Source organism: Nyctibius grandis, chromosome Z (assembly GCF_013368605.1).
Source record: "Nyctibius grandis isolate bNycGra1 chromosome Z, bNycGra1.pri, whole genome shotgun sequence".
Classification (NCBI taxonomy): domain Eukaryota; kingdom Metazoa; phylum Chordata; class Aves; order Nyctibiiformes; family Nyctibiidae; genus Nyctibius; species Nyctibius grandis.
In genome coordinates this window covers 89,718,051-89,734,214 of record NC_090695.1, presented here as the reverse complement: position 1 = coordinate 89,734,214, position 16,164 = coordinate 89,718,051, and the positions used below count along the sequence as shown (strand labels likewise).

The 16,164-nt window shown below is 38.6% G+C and overlaps 1 protein-coding gene across 3 annotated transcripts; it reads right to left on the bottom strand.

Annotated features, from left to right (window-relative positions):
* Window positions 1-1,317: 1,317 nt before the first annotated feature.
* Window positions 1,318-15,818, bottom strand: RRN3 (RRN3 homolog, RNA polymerase I transcription factor). 3 transcript variants are annotated; one of them, XM_068423977.1, is made up of 18 exons: window positions 15,774-15,818; window positions 15,384-15,492; window positions 14,810-14,866; window positions 13,620-13,709; window positions 13,403-13,532; window positions 12,850-12,909; window positions 11,762-11,825; window positions 11,221-11,290; window positions 9,453-9,551; window positions 8,726-8,821; window positions 8,089-8,224; window positions 7,020-7,150; window positions 5,710-5,840; window positions 4,657-4,841; window positions 3,983-4,091; window positions 3,410-3,562; window positions 2,404-2,491; window positions 1,318-1,695 (listed from the first exon to the last, which is right to left on the bottom strand). In XM_068423977.1, exons 2-18 carry the CDS (start codon window positions 15,474-15,476, stop codon window positions 1,537-1,539), a joined length of 1,851 nt encoding a protein of 616 aa, XP_068280078.1. In that variant the 5' UTR covers window positions 15,477-15,492; window positions 15,774-15,818; the 3' UTR covers window positions 1,318-1,536. The 3 variants fall into 3 exon arrangements, with proteins under 3 accessions (XP_068280078.1, XP_068280079.1, XP_068280077.1); XM_068423978.1 differs by having other exon boundaries at window positions 15,799-15,811; XM_068423976.1 differs by having other exon boundaries at window positions 15,702-15,780.
* Between the last annotated feature and the right edge of the window lie 346 nt (window positions 15,819-16,164).

The following is a 16,164-nucleotide window of genomic DNA, read 5'->3' as shown; positions in this document are numbered from 1 at the left end:
TGAGATGTGGAAGTTCCCGAATCACATACCTTGTATTACAACTTGGAAAGTTTTTACACAGCCTTATTCTGTAAGAAGTGACGGACTGCGTTGCTAAAGACGTAACAGAGAAAGAACAGAAAAAGGCAGCTTTCAAATGACGTTTTCCTTGCTGTTGATGTGAGGTTTCTTTTCTATGCCAGGAGAGAATGCAATTATTTCAGTTGGAAATCTATTGTTTATTGCTCAGGAAAGACAGTAAAGAGGACTAAAATTAAAAACAAAGTCTCAATTTACCCAATGATGAAGGAGATCCACTGATGCATTTTGCAGTATCACCCCCTGAAACTCATTTTTGCAGTCTGTCAGAACAAACACCCTAACTTTGAGAAGCCAGACTACACCAAGATCCATAGCTACATACAGAGATGTGGTTTTTCAAAGGTGTAAGATTTGCACTGGTTGCATCCATCTTTATTGGCTCTGAATAAAAATGTTGTCTTGAAAGCCTCCAAGTCCAGAATCTAAAGAAGGGCAAATGAATGGAGCTGCACACAGCTATTAGAGTTTAGTCCCAAATGCATAAATTTTTCAACTAAGTGTTACACGAATAACATTTATTTTTTCCCACTGTTTATATTCTTACTCAAATCAAAAAGCCAGCAATCACGAAAAAAAAGACACAAAACCTATGCAGAGAAACTCTAGCACTGACACATGGACAAGACAAGGACACCAGTGACACCATTGCTTTCTTTCTATGAGGGAAGGGTTTTTTTTGTCTCTTCAGCATTCACATATAAACTCCAAATCCTGAAAATAAATACCTGTCTCAGAGTGCTTCACAAGCACCCCAAAGAAAACTATCTACAAATCACACATTCAGCTACTCCGTCACTTTCAACACTTCCAACAATCCTCACTTTTACAAGCCTGAACTTCCACAGCTGGGAAAGTTGAGTGTCAGCTACATATTTAAGGAGCAGTAATGCTTATCATCTGAATACACTTTCCGCTGTCGTGTGGCTTTACCAAATACTGTTCTACAGACAGGGAAAGCTGAAGAGATGTCTGCAAAAAAATCACTGTCAGACTTGATTCATGGCTTCCCTACCGTGAGACCATACCATTACTTTGAAACCAACTCAGAAACAGTCAGAGTACACTTTGAATACCGACAATGGAATTCTGGTCCCCACACAAATCAGGAGGAAGACAGACCAGAATTTCACCCCTGATATATAAAACCTTGTAAAGAAACATTAGTAAACAAAAGTGTTTAAGAGTCAGGAAAAACTATTAAAAAATTATTGTTAAGTCATAAAAACCATTTCAATGTGAAATTTGTAAAATATCACCCTATTTATTCTCTAGGCTTTTCTAGCAACATATGACTTTATCATAACATATCTGTAGAAATCTGATGATTAAGAAACAATAATTTTTCTTAAATGTAGTTACTTAAACATTTGCCAGTTTGGAAAGCTGAGCTAAAGTCTCTTTACAGAGTAAAAAATTGCACACAATTTTCAACCTTTTCACTTCTGATTCTCCATGTCATTGAGGGAAGAGCACATAACAGTCCGGGGGGGAACCAATGCTGCTCACGGGGCTCCGGGTATTTGACTCATAAGAATTGGGAGCAATTCCAACCACACCATCATTTTGAGGGGTTTCCCCTTTCAAAAAGTCATCATCTTCATCTTCAGAAGTACCCTGCACAAATTTAAAAGGATCAGTGAGAGCAGAAAGATACTTCACTTCTCTATTAAGTTTTGCCAGAAGTAATGAATGCCAATACCAAAAAAGGCATTTCTAAAATAAATTCTGAAATGTTGCAATAATCAAATCTGCTAATCAAAATGCTATAGGGAAAGCTTCCAAAGTTACCAGTTAACAAACATACAACACCACGAGGTTTTTTTATGTGTTATCATAGTATGGAAAGAAAAACATAATGTTTGAAGAACTCAAACAAAAATCTGACATAGGACAGACATTCTGCGAGAAGGTAAACAGACTAGCTAGGAGCTTTAGAAGGACATAATTCAGGACTTGGGCTGTACTACAATTGTCATGACTAGTTGGGATGGTAAGAGAATTAGATGTACTCTTATTATGATATAGGGGAGCTAGACCGTATCTTCAAAGTGGACTTCCCTCTGACATCAGCATGTCCATATTCTGAGAGCATTCATAAGGGTTCACTGTGGTCCTGTGCTGCCAAGCTAACTCCTCTGCAGAAGAGGGGAAAAGTGTTCTCAAAGCAAGGAGGGATCAATCCCTAAAGCTTCCCAATTTCAATCACAGTTTCTCATAAATGTTGAGTATACTCATATCTACTAAAAAAAATTAATTCTGCAATAGAAGTAGCTGATAGAGATTTGGCAAAAGCTGAACTGCATCTTGATCAGAAAAGATTACCCTTTTAATGGGTTTCTTCAGGTTCTCAAGATCTTCAGCACTCAGCTCTTCCCAAAACTGATAAAAAGGATCAATAGTCTTCTTTGATCTGAAAGAAAAAATAAAACACAACATGAGTTAATGCATTCAGTAGAAGTCATATGTATTTCATTTTAATAATACAATATAAAATGCTTGGCATTTTGATAGCCCTCTGTAGGGTTTTACAAACTATTCAATTAATCCCTATATAAGACCCAATTAATCCCACAAAGAAATAACTCCATTTTGCTGATGGGTATAAATTACAATTGTTTGCTTGAGGAGTTCTGATACAGTCAGGTCTACTAATTCCTAGCTTGGTATTTTTAAGAGTTACACTATGCTTGCAAATACGCATAATATTTGTCCGACTTTTTAGAAGAGAATATTATATGGCTTCTTTAATAATTTCTACTTCTAAGAAAGGTCTCCCTTCTGTGGAGATGGATTTTTTCTTTTTTGAGAAAAAAAAAAAAGCCAGACTGTTGCCCTCTAATATTAAAAAGTGATTAAAGCATCATAGTGCTAGACATTTTGAAAAGCTGCAAATAATCTACAAAAGGCAAGATATTTTAAATAAGCTGAAGTCTCCAATCAAGAAGCAATACACTTAAAGTGCAAAAAACCCAAATCAAACCAACAAAAAAATGACACACCACCACCACCACAGCTCCAACAAAATATGTATTAGGCTTTCCATTATGATATTTTAGAGACTGCTTAAAACAAGGAAAAACAAAAGAAAAGTCACAAACATATTAACTAGACCTTCCAGGAAACTGGGTCCTGTTCCTTCTTCATCGCTGTATGTCACAGTGGGGGTAAATTTCAGTTCAAACCTTTGACATTCTCTGGTTAAAATATGCAACATGAAAAGTACTAAAGATCAGGGAAGAAAGTGAACTGGAGAAGCACTGGAAGTTTCTTAGTTTTAGTTCATTATTTTCTACAAGGCAGAAACGAGTCAATTATTTTTCAACTCTACCTTTTGAGCATGTAGGGATCAAAGGGGAAGAAACTGTCAAGTGGGTTAGTGCATGTCTGCACAAGGTCACCCCCAGTGCCACTCCGAACAACTGGTATGAACTGCCTGTTGTTCCTCTCAATAATTGTGTAGCAGAACACCAACTGGTATTTCCTTTAAAAATGTAATAAAGGAAAGATAAGCATTTCTAGCACACAGAAAGCAAGAATTCCAGATGCTATTAAAATATGAAGTTATTTTTTAACAAACATCACATCTACCTTCCACTTTCCAGCTGATATTAATTTTCAAGATAGTCACAAGGTAAGGAGTCTATTCTCTTCCTCTGCACTCCTATAAACTTCACTCCAAGTAGAATCATATTGGCTCCAAGGCAATCAGTTTTATAGTACTGTAGGATTTCATTGAAACTGAACCAGAAATAAACTTATCCCAACCAGAATACGGGCAGTGTTATACGAATTGTCACTCAATGCTGTGCCTAACAAAACCCATGTTCTAAGTACCATGCTGTTTCTACACACACACACAACTATCTGTATCAAGCTGAAACTGAAATAAATGAGTAGGTACCTGGTAATGGCAGCAAACAAGTTCACAACAGAGGGTATACAAATCTTCAGGGGGTTTAGCTGACACATGACAACACGCTCAAAATTTAAACTCTGCAGATAGGACAGACCTTGAAAATAAGAACAATTGACAAATACAGGTTACATATCATATAAGCTGAACTTAATTTCTAGGAATTTCCAGTCTGACCAGCCTGCACTCTGCACACCACCACAGAAGCACATCCAAGGGTGCTCTTCTACAGTAGAGATCTAGCCCACAGCTTGTGCGGCAGAAAAGCTACTCTAAATAATGGTAACCTGCCACAATTGAGGGATCCCTCTAATATAGACACTACGCTTATACACCCGTTACAGGGACTGACAGAGGCACAGGTTATCAAGAAAGATTATTAATTGAAGCCCACATTAGTTTTATACTGCTGGAATTCAAACATGCTCGGTAAGTGGGGCCAGATATCAATGTTGAGGAGTTATCGGCATTGTTTTCAACAGTGGGGGCAAAAAAGATTATTTAGCTTGGTAGCCCGACAGGCGTACAAGCCATCTCATTTTATTTAAAGCACAACAACATAAACTTGCCATCAGATACTTGACTGAATTGACCATTACAAAACACATCAACAGTAAAACTTGCAAGTGAATCACAATGCTGTTCAAACCGAACACACTCACCCTTCCTTAAGTTTCCATCCAAAAGTTGCTTATGACGAAAAATAAGTGTATAGAACGCTGCCTGACACGCAGAATAAAACGGCCCGTGGAGAGCTACATCACAGTAAGCGTTAGTCCCTGCATCCTGATTATCAATGTATTTATGCATCCAGTTCACCAGAAGATCCAAGCATGCTTTTACTGTACTATAATGGATGGGGGGAAAAAAAGTGTAAAAATAGCACCTGATATGGTTTAAGAAAAGATGTCAAACAAGTATTCAAGGATCTCAGTGGTTATAAAAACATCAGTAAGAAAATCTCATCGTAAAAAAGGAGATTCTGTTACGAGCTTTCTCCTTTATCTCAGCATAAAACAAATCAATGTATCAGCACTGAAAATCCCAGTCAGTGAAAGCACAAGATACCAGAAGAGTCCATGAACGCATGTTGCACGTGACACACACAGTAAACAATTAGAATCCTGGGCTACAGGTAGTACAGAGAGAGATGCCTCCCACATCCAACAAGTAATTCCAGTACCGAATTAAGGTCAACGTTAAAGTCACTGAGCCCACCTTGAACAGCATAAAAATACAGAATGTATACATAAAAAAGAAAAAATTTTCACCCATTTGCTTAAGTATTTTAATCCATTTGTAACAAAATACTTGAGCACTTGACTTCTCTGTCTCAGAGCCTACATAAAATGCCTAACATAGGGCATTAAAAATATCTGCTTCTCAACATCAGATATACCAGGTATCCATGACTCTCCCTGAAGTCAACATAACCTACCCGTGCTCAGCATTTCTTGGTAAAGGAAGCCTTAAACAGCAAGTCATGAATCCCAGCAATCATTAGTCTGCATCCTGTAAACGCAAAACTTTCCTGGAAACTTCAAGACAATACTGAAACAGTATTGTAGAAAGGACAAACAATACTACTGATACAGGCTTACTCACAAAGCAGTGGGAACAGAAGACCAACACTGTGTGCATACTGTGAATTCTGTACTTAACCTCAGCAATCACCATGAATTGTTTGATTCTGCTCATATATCAAAACAACTTACACAACTGGAATAAATTTAGCTCTTGCCAAGAAGCTGCCAATGTAACTCCCAGCAGTCTGCCTGATCACTGAAGGACTGTTTGGATCATGCAGTTTTTTCCAAAGATGGTCTAAAAATGCCTCAGCCAATCCCTGGAAACAAGATACATAGAAATCAGGAGTTGTTTTGCTGATGACATTGTTTAAGTAATAGATGCCTAATACTCGATTCCCACAATTTCCATAACCGAACCATAAAAAAATCTACCTATAACTGTAGTACATAACTATTCCTACACATGACAGAAGAGCACTCTTTTCTTTGTCTTTTTCTATATTTAGTTGTAAAATGTAAATAGAACCAAAAGTCTGGGAAAAAGTCAGGAATAGATACAAGAGAAGCATTTAAAAACAAGAGCGGTAAGAAGGTAAACATGAAGTGACTGTTCACTGTCCCTTGTAGCAGAATAGGTCAGGGACATTCAAGGAAAACAGCAGGAAGCTGAAATTAGAGAAACAAAAGTGATTCTTCACCTTAAATTGTTATATTGTTGAACTTTTTGCCACAGAGCTCATGATTCCAAAAATTCACATCAGTACAAAAAGCATAACATCATGAGATATTTCCTCCTTGAATTTGTCCGTCATGGGCTGTTACCATGAAAGAACAACACTTCAGCTCAGGAAGTTACCAGACTATTGCTGGACGCTGAGAGGGTATTCTAGCAAAGCATCATAACATGCTTGCCCCATTCTGATATTCTTTCCAACACATCCACTATTCACCACTGTCACAGACAAGCCACTAGTTTAACTGGATCTTTAGCTACTCTTACGCAAAAAGTATGCATGTTCTTATTTTTATATGGTAAGAGAAAGTTTGCTTGACAGAGATGGGACAACAGGGAGAGGGGGAACAAAGAGCAGACACCAATTTCAAATTGAAAAGCTAACACAAACAGTATGTTCAAAATAGTTTTGGAATGCTGAAGGAACTTGCCGGAGCACTGTGTCTCAGGTTCAAGAGTCCAACTGATTCTTGTAAAAGAGGTCCGTTAACTAAGTTCCTTCACACTAGCTTAGATTCCATCTGTTTGCAGTTTATGTACAAGACGGGAAGAGCAACCACATAAAGAAAAACTTGAAGAAAGGAGTTACAGAGAAGGAAGAGAAAGCAAAGACACTAATGATTCATGATGTACTACCTTCAGACAAATGGAAGGTAATACTAGAATTACAGCAGAAAACAACTATTTTTTGTAAAAAAAAAAGCCAGAACAAGGACGCAGAAATGACAGAAGACACTGCATTTTAAAAACACATTCTACTCACCAATTTAAAGCTACAGATGTAAAACATGAAATACTGTACATGACACGAAGCATGGGTTGGTAAAATGAGCTTGTCAAAAACAGAAACCAGATCCCGATACAAATCCTTTGTGTTGTTGATATCAAGCTTGCCTACACCACAAAAAAAAGAGAACAGAACAAAATGAGCCATTTCAGGGTTTTTTCCTGCCCTCACACTGCAAAAGGGGCATTTATATCTTTCTAAACCAGTACGAAATATGTAAAAAAGTTCAAGGCTTATGTGACATCTAAAAAAAATTTATAGTAAGACCTTCCAGGACTTCAGTTCTACTGCATTTTATGTTGGTGTACACAGAGAATATCTGTGTCTGTGCACACACACATGTATAAAACTGGTAGACACGCAAACTTTGCAATAATGTGCTAATTCAGAAAAGCCAGAAGAAAACACTATGAAATAAATTAACCGACTTATGAGAGGAAGATACAGCAAAATGGTTTCTAAATATTCTGTTTTAAATATATAAATCTAAGAAATTCAAACCCTTAATAAATGCCAGTGTAAGACCTCTCTTTCAGGTTCTTTCCTGTAACACAAAGCCTTGCTGTAGCAATTCCAATTGAGTGACGTCGTTGGTTGTTTTAATCGACTTCCAATCCTTGTGATGTTGAAAGGATCCTTAACTCTAATACTCAAAGCAATACAGTAGAGCAAACAATAAAACACTGTCATTAATCAGAAAGTATTTCTAATCCCGTAAGTTTTGTAGCACAGTGAACAAACAAAACTCTATTTACGCTTATAACTGTAATGCCACAGTTTGGATACAGTGTCATATTTATATAATCAAAAAGCCTCCAACTGAAGACTAGACCTTTAAAGTCATAAATGTACCTTTGCATCCTCTGCCGGTAACACTGGGCAGAGGTACGAATGCAGACTACAGCCTGCTGATGGCAGAATTCTGCCGCTACAGGGTGAGGGCTCTATCTTGCAGCAGCAGAAAGCAAGAACTCCTATGCTTTTCTTACTTCTTGCTTTTCTTGTTCGCAAAACGACAAATTTGTTTATATTCGAGTGTTCTTACCATCCACATGGCAAACATCTTTAATATAGGAAAACAGGATGGTCATCAAAATATCAAGGCGCTCTGCAAGTGGATGGGCCATTCTCTCACTACTAGAAGGGACAACTTTGTTTCCTTTTCTTTCTTCATCTTCCTCCTGGTAGATAATATGGCAGTCATGCAGCTTTTATATACACAACATCATAAAGACAGCAATTACAGGAAAAGTGAAACTAAATTTCTCTTTCAGTGATATGGTAAAGTTTTCTTTTTTATTTAAAAAAAAGCAGTATCTAATTACACAGCTTAATGTAAGAAAATTTCTGCAAACTAAACCAATTACCATTAATTCTTTTAATTAGCTTTGTATATAGCTGCCTGTATTTTTACATAATGAAATTGATTCACTACATGCACCCTGGGTATTTACGTGAATAAAGTCAACATCTGGAGAACACATTAATCGTTTGTCAGCTGTTCAGGTTTCAAGAGCTGTGTGCAGTGCAATAACGACAAAGCAATAATGTATTCCTACACTCAGTCTGCAGTGTAGTTAACGACAAAGCAATAACATATTCCTACACCGTCTTAGTTCACAGCCACCTCAAAAGCGAACACTTAGTAAAAAAAACCCTTTTGGTAGAACAAGATAGCAAACCATGTCAAAAAGTCCCTCCTCTGTAGATTTTTCCACGCTATCAGAGTTATTAGCAGTTTCTTCAGCATCTTCAATATCCTGCTGTGGAGTACTAACCTACAGTTGCAAACAAGAAATTAATTTTTATAAGACCATCACAAGAACATGAAACCTTTTTTTATTATTTACATACAAAATGACAACATGAGTAATTTCTAGACTAGATTTTGTCCTTGACTAAATGAATATTTTAAAAGGGAATGATGTGCATGTAACACACAAACACACACTCCAAACTGCCTGAAACTTTACCTCCAGAATACAAGCTTTCCCCAGACTGTTATATGCTGAGGTTCTCCAAAATAAAAAGCCTTAATCATTTGCAGTGCTACCCCTCCTTTTTTAACACTGTAAATCCTTTTACTTCAAAGGGATGACAAAACAGATCAACCACACAAAGAGAAGCACATTCTCTGCACATTAGCACTGATCACCATGAAACACTTATTTTGATTCTGGCATGGAGATTCCATGCAGGGTATAACAGGACACATCATACAGTTACCCTCAGGTGTGGGAACATCTTAAGACTGGGAATGGAGTGTAAATTTGGTTGGGTTTCTGTTCATGATCATGAGCACTACTGCAACATATTTTTTATTGAGCTTAACACTGAAGCATAGTTAATTTCTTAGTCTGGGTATTTTAACACCAAGCTTTCCTAAAAGATGATACAGAACAAACTTACATCCAACTTTAGCAGCTTTTCAATAATAAGCTCCAGAATTTGAAGCCTCAGAGTTGGAAGGTACACCGTAACTTGTAGCAGGTTATGAACATAACATTCCTATAACACAAAATTAATTGACATCTATAATAATGTTAACAGAAGGTCTCATTTCTGCCAAGGATTTTCAGAAAACAACTTTCTTAAATTTTTTACCTAAAGAGCCAGAAATAGGTCTAAACAGACTGTATTCAATCTAGAATAAGTTAATGTATAAGCTAAAAACTGACTTTCAATTGTTAAACTGTGTTATCATTAACTTCTTAATCTACTATTTCCATGCAAATTTTTCCAACTACCTCTAAGACAGAATAAGTATTTGATAAGAAAAGTTATTCATTTCCATAGGAGTTCATGTCTGAACTTCCTCTAGGAAAACTAAAACAAGCAGCATATTCCTCACTACACCTAGAACTAGTAGAAATGTTTAAAGTGAGACTGAACACATCTTTATTTCAGGTTATTATAACTAACCAACAACAATTCTAAATTCCACTGGTCAGTCTCCTCAGAGTCATTCTGATTATAACTCAAACAGGTTAACAGAAAAGTTCTGTGAGTGTGCATGTGCCCACCCATGTCTGCACACATGTGCAAAAGACAACGTTGCAACTTTCATTCATATAGCAAAACTGTCAAGTCAATACATAAAATTAGGTAAAGTGTCACTTTTAAGTACACCATAGTCTCTTTGTGAATATGCATTATAACACAGCCTTTAATTACATGAGCACATATGATTTTTCCACAGGCAATCTGGCTTGCTCAGTACATAAAATGGAGGGAGCTAATTTAATGAGAATGTATAAATTGGAAATATTTAACAACAACACATGGACCATATTTTTATTACACTTCATTCAAACCTTGCCCTGAAAACACAGTTATGAATTTCTTCATTACTTGCTCCTCACTGAGCTGCTAAATAAATAAATGAAAATTATCCTCCTAACACCATGTAAGAGCTATTATGCCCCTCATTTTACAGACAGAGAACTGATGCCCAAAGTTATTTGGATTAAAAAAAAACACAATAAAAAAACCTAGCAAGGTATACAAAGAACTTCAGGGGTTTTTCAGCACTTGATGAGTTTGAAACACAGTTCCAATTGAACTTGGCTGGTGGAGCAGGGCTCTGCCTTTCTGCAAAATAAAGTGCCAATATATCAAGTTGGAATAAACAAATACAAAGATCACACAAGAGCCATAACCTGTCCAGCCTGTTTTTCACCACACATGAGCACTATACAAAAGATGTAATAAAACAACATAAAACAACCCTTACCCTACACTACTGGCAACTTGATTTCACCTATAATGTCCATTGCTTTCTTTCTGCTTATCAAATCCCCTGTTTTTCTGATAAATAATTTCCAGTTTTGACAACAAATGAGACAGGTATCCTACCGTCTCCTTACTATACAACCCTGAGATTCATCGTCAAAGAGGTCCATCTTGTGCATTGATTAAGAAAGCAATCCTGTGGAAAAGATATGCAGTTATGTCATTAAAGACTAGCATAATGCTTATGCACAAAGAACTTAAGTATGCTTGGACAACCTTATACTAAATAGACACACCCATGTATATGTGTGTATAAAAATAACAAGGATCTTAAACAATACACTCAAAAATCTGCATTCAACACCACCAAATCAGTTGTAATACTATAGAGTATATTTATACACTAAAAAACAAGTGAACAAATAAAAATATTCACAGCTCTTACCAGAGTCCTTTCTGATTTATTAATGAAAGGAAAGTTTTCCACAAGTATCGGCATGAGAAATTGGGGTGTCCTACAAGTTAAAAAAACAAAACAAAACAAAAAACACCACAACCAAAAGTTATAGGTTATTACAAGAGCAAATATTGAAGCTCCAGTACTCTAAAGACAGACTGGAATAAGCTTATTTCACGGTAACTTCATTTTAAGGTAAGTAACTGCATAAAATCTGTTTTTCCATGGATCACAGAACAGATAAGTGGCAAATGTTCACTGTGGACTTGTTAGAAGCCACTTCAAATACGTTGCTAGAAACACGACTTCCCCTACTTCCTATTTTCATTAACAGGATTTTCATCTGCTGATGCCTATGGAAATCTCATAACGATTGGATACAGCATTCCACCAGTTAGTGAATATTAGGAAAAATTATGCAATGAAACTAAGTATTACACCTCAAATTAAGAGGGAAAAAAATTTATCAGTTCACAAGCTTTAAATCTGCAAGGAAAGGGCATTCGAAACCACAGGATTATATACTTACGAAGGAACATATCTTGCAACAGTTTGCAGTGCTCTGTGGCATGTATTAAAGTTTTCAGAAAGGTCTAGAGAAAGAAAAAAGTACTCTTAATGCATTTGGTTACAGAAAACTAAAACAGAAACCAGCAAAACCAGTCCATATTAACTAAACATAAGATTCCCAAGGAAACTGCATTTGCCAAAAATGCTGGTGTGTTTTGGTTTGGGGTTTTTTTTCCCCAAAGTTGAACTGCCTTACTACCAAAATAAGCATGAAAAATAATTCCAAATAAAGCTCATGGCATCATAATCCATGAACTCTGAATGCGCTGCCAGGCCCAAGACCAGGTATTGTTGTTATACGCTCTCATACTGAATGCTAAACTTGGAATCCAAAATTTATCCTACAATACACAAATATTTAGAAGATAAGTTAAATCCAAGTCTGTAACTATATAAAATCTATCTAAAGATTATGCCTCATTTTCACAAGAGTCAAACAGATAATTAGGCTTCTATAACAGGCTTCTTTTATCAGAACAGTGTCACAAATGAACTCCAGGAGAGTAGTTGGGTCATCACAAGCAGAACTGAAATTTATTCCAGCATTCAGGGTAAGAAAATATGAAATTCTTGAAAGACATTTAGCTGTTTGCCTTATCAATAAACACACTAAGTATGCGGCATTTTTGTTATTAATATCAATTGTATTTGAGCTTTCCACAGGCAGACAACAAAAAAAGACTCAAGAGTCGCCCAAACTACCTAGTTTTATTGAGGTAAATAAAATGGAAAATGTTTAAACAACTCCTAACTTTTCTTTGGCTTGGAAACAATGAAGGACTAGGAACGTTTTCCTATGCATTCAGTCTTATTCCTACAGATACTGCACCCATAGGAATATTTTGAAAGTAACAAGGAGTGGGTCACCACAGCACTGATTTGAGTACAAGAAAGTCTTTGACTTAGGAATTTAAGGATGTAGTTTCTTAATGTTTTACATTAACTTAGCTAAATTAATTCCGTAAAAAAGGAGCAACATGCACTGTATACTTCTTTAGTAAAGGTTATTACAACAGCATATATAAGCCATGCTTCCTTTATACTCACTTTCATCGTCATCATCAGAATCTGAAATATCCACATCATCTTCTCTAATGGTTATTCGAGCTAGTAAAAAGTGAGATTATTATATCAAAATTGTACAAATCTTACAGGTTAACGGTTTCAATGCCAAATCAAACACACTGAACAACAGTCTCCGTCAGGACTAAAGCATCAAAATTATCCAGAAGACTTTCTAAAATGAGCAGAAGCTCATCAAAAAGACTCTTTCATTCACAGAAGCAGGAGGTTCGTGAGACCATCTGACATAACCCTCACTGCAGGTTTTGGGTTTTAGTAATAACAACATTACACAGTTCATCCCTTTCCAAGATATCTCCATAAATGGGGTCTGTATTAGCCACTAGAATATGCCTTCTAAAATGTAGGTACAGAAAACTATCTGTACCACAATTAGCCATTCAAGTTATGAAAGTAATCAACATGAAAACAAAACAACCCAATAATTAATTCTGTCACGCGTTATATTGATACAGAATTTATCTAGGAAAGACGTTTTGATAAGCAAACAAAGAAGATTAAGAGAAAAGTAACTTACGGGGGACAAACTGTGATACAATCATCCGGAGGCATGGCCTAAGATGGACAGTTTGTGCTGACACTAGATTGCCAAGAAAACCCAGATATTCTTCCACTACCTCTCGGCTTCTTCTCAACCACGGCAGCTTCTGAAAGTAACCAAAGACCGAGATGTCAAAGAACAATGTTTTGACTACTGAACTCTTAATCTTCCCATACAACAAACAGATATTTACCAGCAAAATGCTGACCAGTTGTTCAAGCTCTTTGGTCAAATATACAACAGAAGCTCGAAATTCATGCAGCCAATTAATGATCTGGGCATCCTTAAAATAAGCAGAAAAAATAGATAACTATTCCAATAAACAGTACTACCTATTATTAGAAAATATCAAAATCCTTAAAATAAAAACGCAAAGATCAAGATTGTAAATAGAAATTATTTTCACATCAACATGCAAGGAATTTCTTTAAGTTTGTGTCCTCACCAATGAAAGCTCTTGAATGCAAGAATAAGTGCACACCAACTCCTAAACCAACAGCCTGCCTGGAAGGCTTAAGTTACAGACTGAGCAAGGCATGCAAACTTCACTCACACAGAACATATTTAAGAGAAATGGCATTCAATCTTAATTTTCTTTTCTTTTTGCTCTAGTTTAAGCAGAAGGGACATTCAAGAATTGAAATAAGACAGATACTGAAATAGTAGCAAAGCTACGCAGAAAATTTTACACTGATTTTGTCTGTACACTCCAAAAGCCCTGCTAAAAACAAAGTATTTTACAAAATGTCCTCTTTAAAGGAACTCAATATAGCATTATGCTTCCTGCAGCATTCTTCTCACAGCTTTATGGTTTAATTAAAAGAAAAAAAAAAGAAAAAAGAAAGGAAAAAGAAATGTAGCAAATGTGGTGGGTACTCACAGCTATACAGAAGGGCTATGAAGCAATACTTCTCAGTATAACTACTAAATGTATATGTATCTTACTGCTTAATTAAACAAGTTTTTAGTGAGAACAGTAGAAAGTAAAAATTCATGCAACTTAAAGGCTGTGGAAGTCAGAAACCATGGTTTGATCTACAGAGGTAAAGACACCATCTTTCTAGGTCACTGATGCCTTCACTGGAACAAAAACAGATCCCATCAGAAAGCAAAAAGTTTCTCACTCTAGAGCAAAGAGTTCGCAAGCATGAGATATCAGTTATCAAGATTCTGCATATAAGATATGTATGTGTATAAACAGATAATTGCTTTTTTTTTATTTAGAGTTTTAATTCTGATAGTTTCCACAAAGCAAAAACCTGTTAAATGCAGCTAAATGTTTAAAGCAAAGGATTTGGGTAAGCACCAGAATGACCTGTCTGATGATTACACTCAGGTAGCCAAACCTTAAATCCTCAGACCCCTTACTACCAAGGCTCTCACCTTTATGTCTGGATCTGACAGCTGATGCTTTAACAACTCAAAATCTGTAGTCTCACCCTAGCAGGGCAAAGAAAAGTAAGTAAATAACACTCGTATTTTCTCCAGAAAAAAAAAAATTCATCAACGTATCTGAACAACCTAATATTGTTTAACAGTAACATGAAGAACAGAAGTAAGCAACAAAGCTCAAGGAAAGCTGAAGCAGCAGTTACAGACCGGTGTCCCTGAAAGACAACTAAAGCCGCGGTGTCATTTTTGGCTGCTCTCCCTGCAGACCCAGTTGTGATCACTTTGGACCCTCTGGCATAAGCCAGGCTTTACAGGACGTCACCCAGGTTGACTCACAGGGGAAATTTTTTCACCTGCACAGCAATATCGCCCGGCACAGCCCTCAGCACTCAGCCGCCTTCAGGTTTTTTTCCCTAAGCCTTCAGACACGGCCTTGTGCAAGATGAAACGAGCCTTCGCACTGAAATCACAGCCCAGGAACCGGCGCACCGGCACACACGGGGCTGGAAAAAGAGGAGCCACGGGCGGAGAGCCGCGACGGCCGGCGGGGCAGGGCCGCAGTCACCTTTTCGTACTTCAGCAGGATATCGGTCAGCGTGCCCCCGAACCGCACCGTCTTCCTGGGCGGGGAGCTGATGAACTCGTCCCCTCCCAGCATGGTCACGGCCCCGCGCCTGAGGGAAGGCGAAGCCGCATGAGCACCCGCGGGCCTCACCCCGCCCGCCCGCCCGCCCTCAGGAGCCCGGCCCGCCCGGGGGGCCCCGACGCGCCCCTCTCCTCACTGACGGGCAGCGGTCGTGTCCCCCCCGCCCCAAGCTCCGGGAGGGGGGCGCCCCGACATCCCCCCCCACCCCCCGGAGGCCCCGCCGCTATCCCGCCTTGCCTTGCGGTGGCGGCAGCGCGCGCCCCGCTAGCGGGGCAGGCCGTGCCGCGCGCCGCGCCCCTCGCGCGCTACCTGCCCGCGCCGCCACATGCCGCACCCGGGCGGAAAGAGCGCTCGCCCCGCCGGAAACGGGGAGCGCTCCTCCCCTCGCACCATAGAGAGGCGCGGCTGGAAGGGCCGCAGCTGCTCTGGCCCTGCTGTCGGTGGTGCGGGCGGACCGAGGGAGCCGCGCAGGGGGGCGCGGCGGCGCTGACGGCGGGCGGGAGCAGCGGGGAGCTCCGCGGAGCTCCGCCGGCACTACGGTTTCGGTTTTAACATTGACACCCGGCGGTAACGATAGCGCTTGTCCGGTACCGGCACAGACGGCCCGCACTTACAGGCGGCGGGGATCGAAGGGCAGCGTGGGGTGTAACCCGTCCTAGGGCGGCAGCACGCCAGGTGTAACCGCAACGTCCCGCCGGAG

Coding starts and splice junctions, on each gene's coding strand:
- RRN3 (XM_068423977.1), bottom strand. CDS start 15,476: ATGCTGGGAGGGGACGAGTTCATCAGCTCCCCGCCCAGGAAGACGGTG. Junction 13,533..13,619: donor AACTGGTCAGCATTTTGCTG/GTAAATATCTGT, acceptor GGTTACTTTCAG/AAGCTGCCGTGGTTGAGAAG. Junction 5,841..7,019: donor ACATCTGTAGCTTTAAATTG/GTGAGTAGAATG, acceptor TCTTGTTTCCAG/GGATTGGCTGAGGCATTTTT.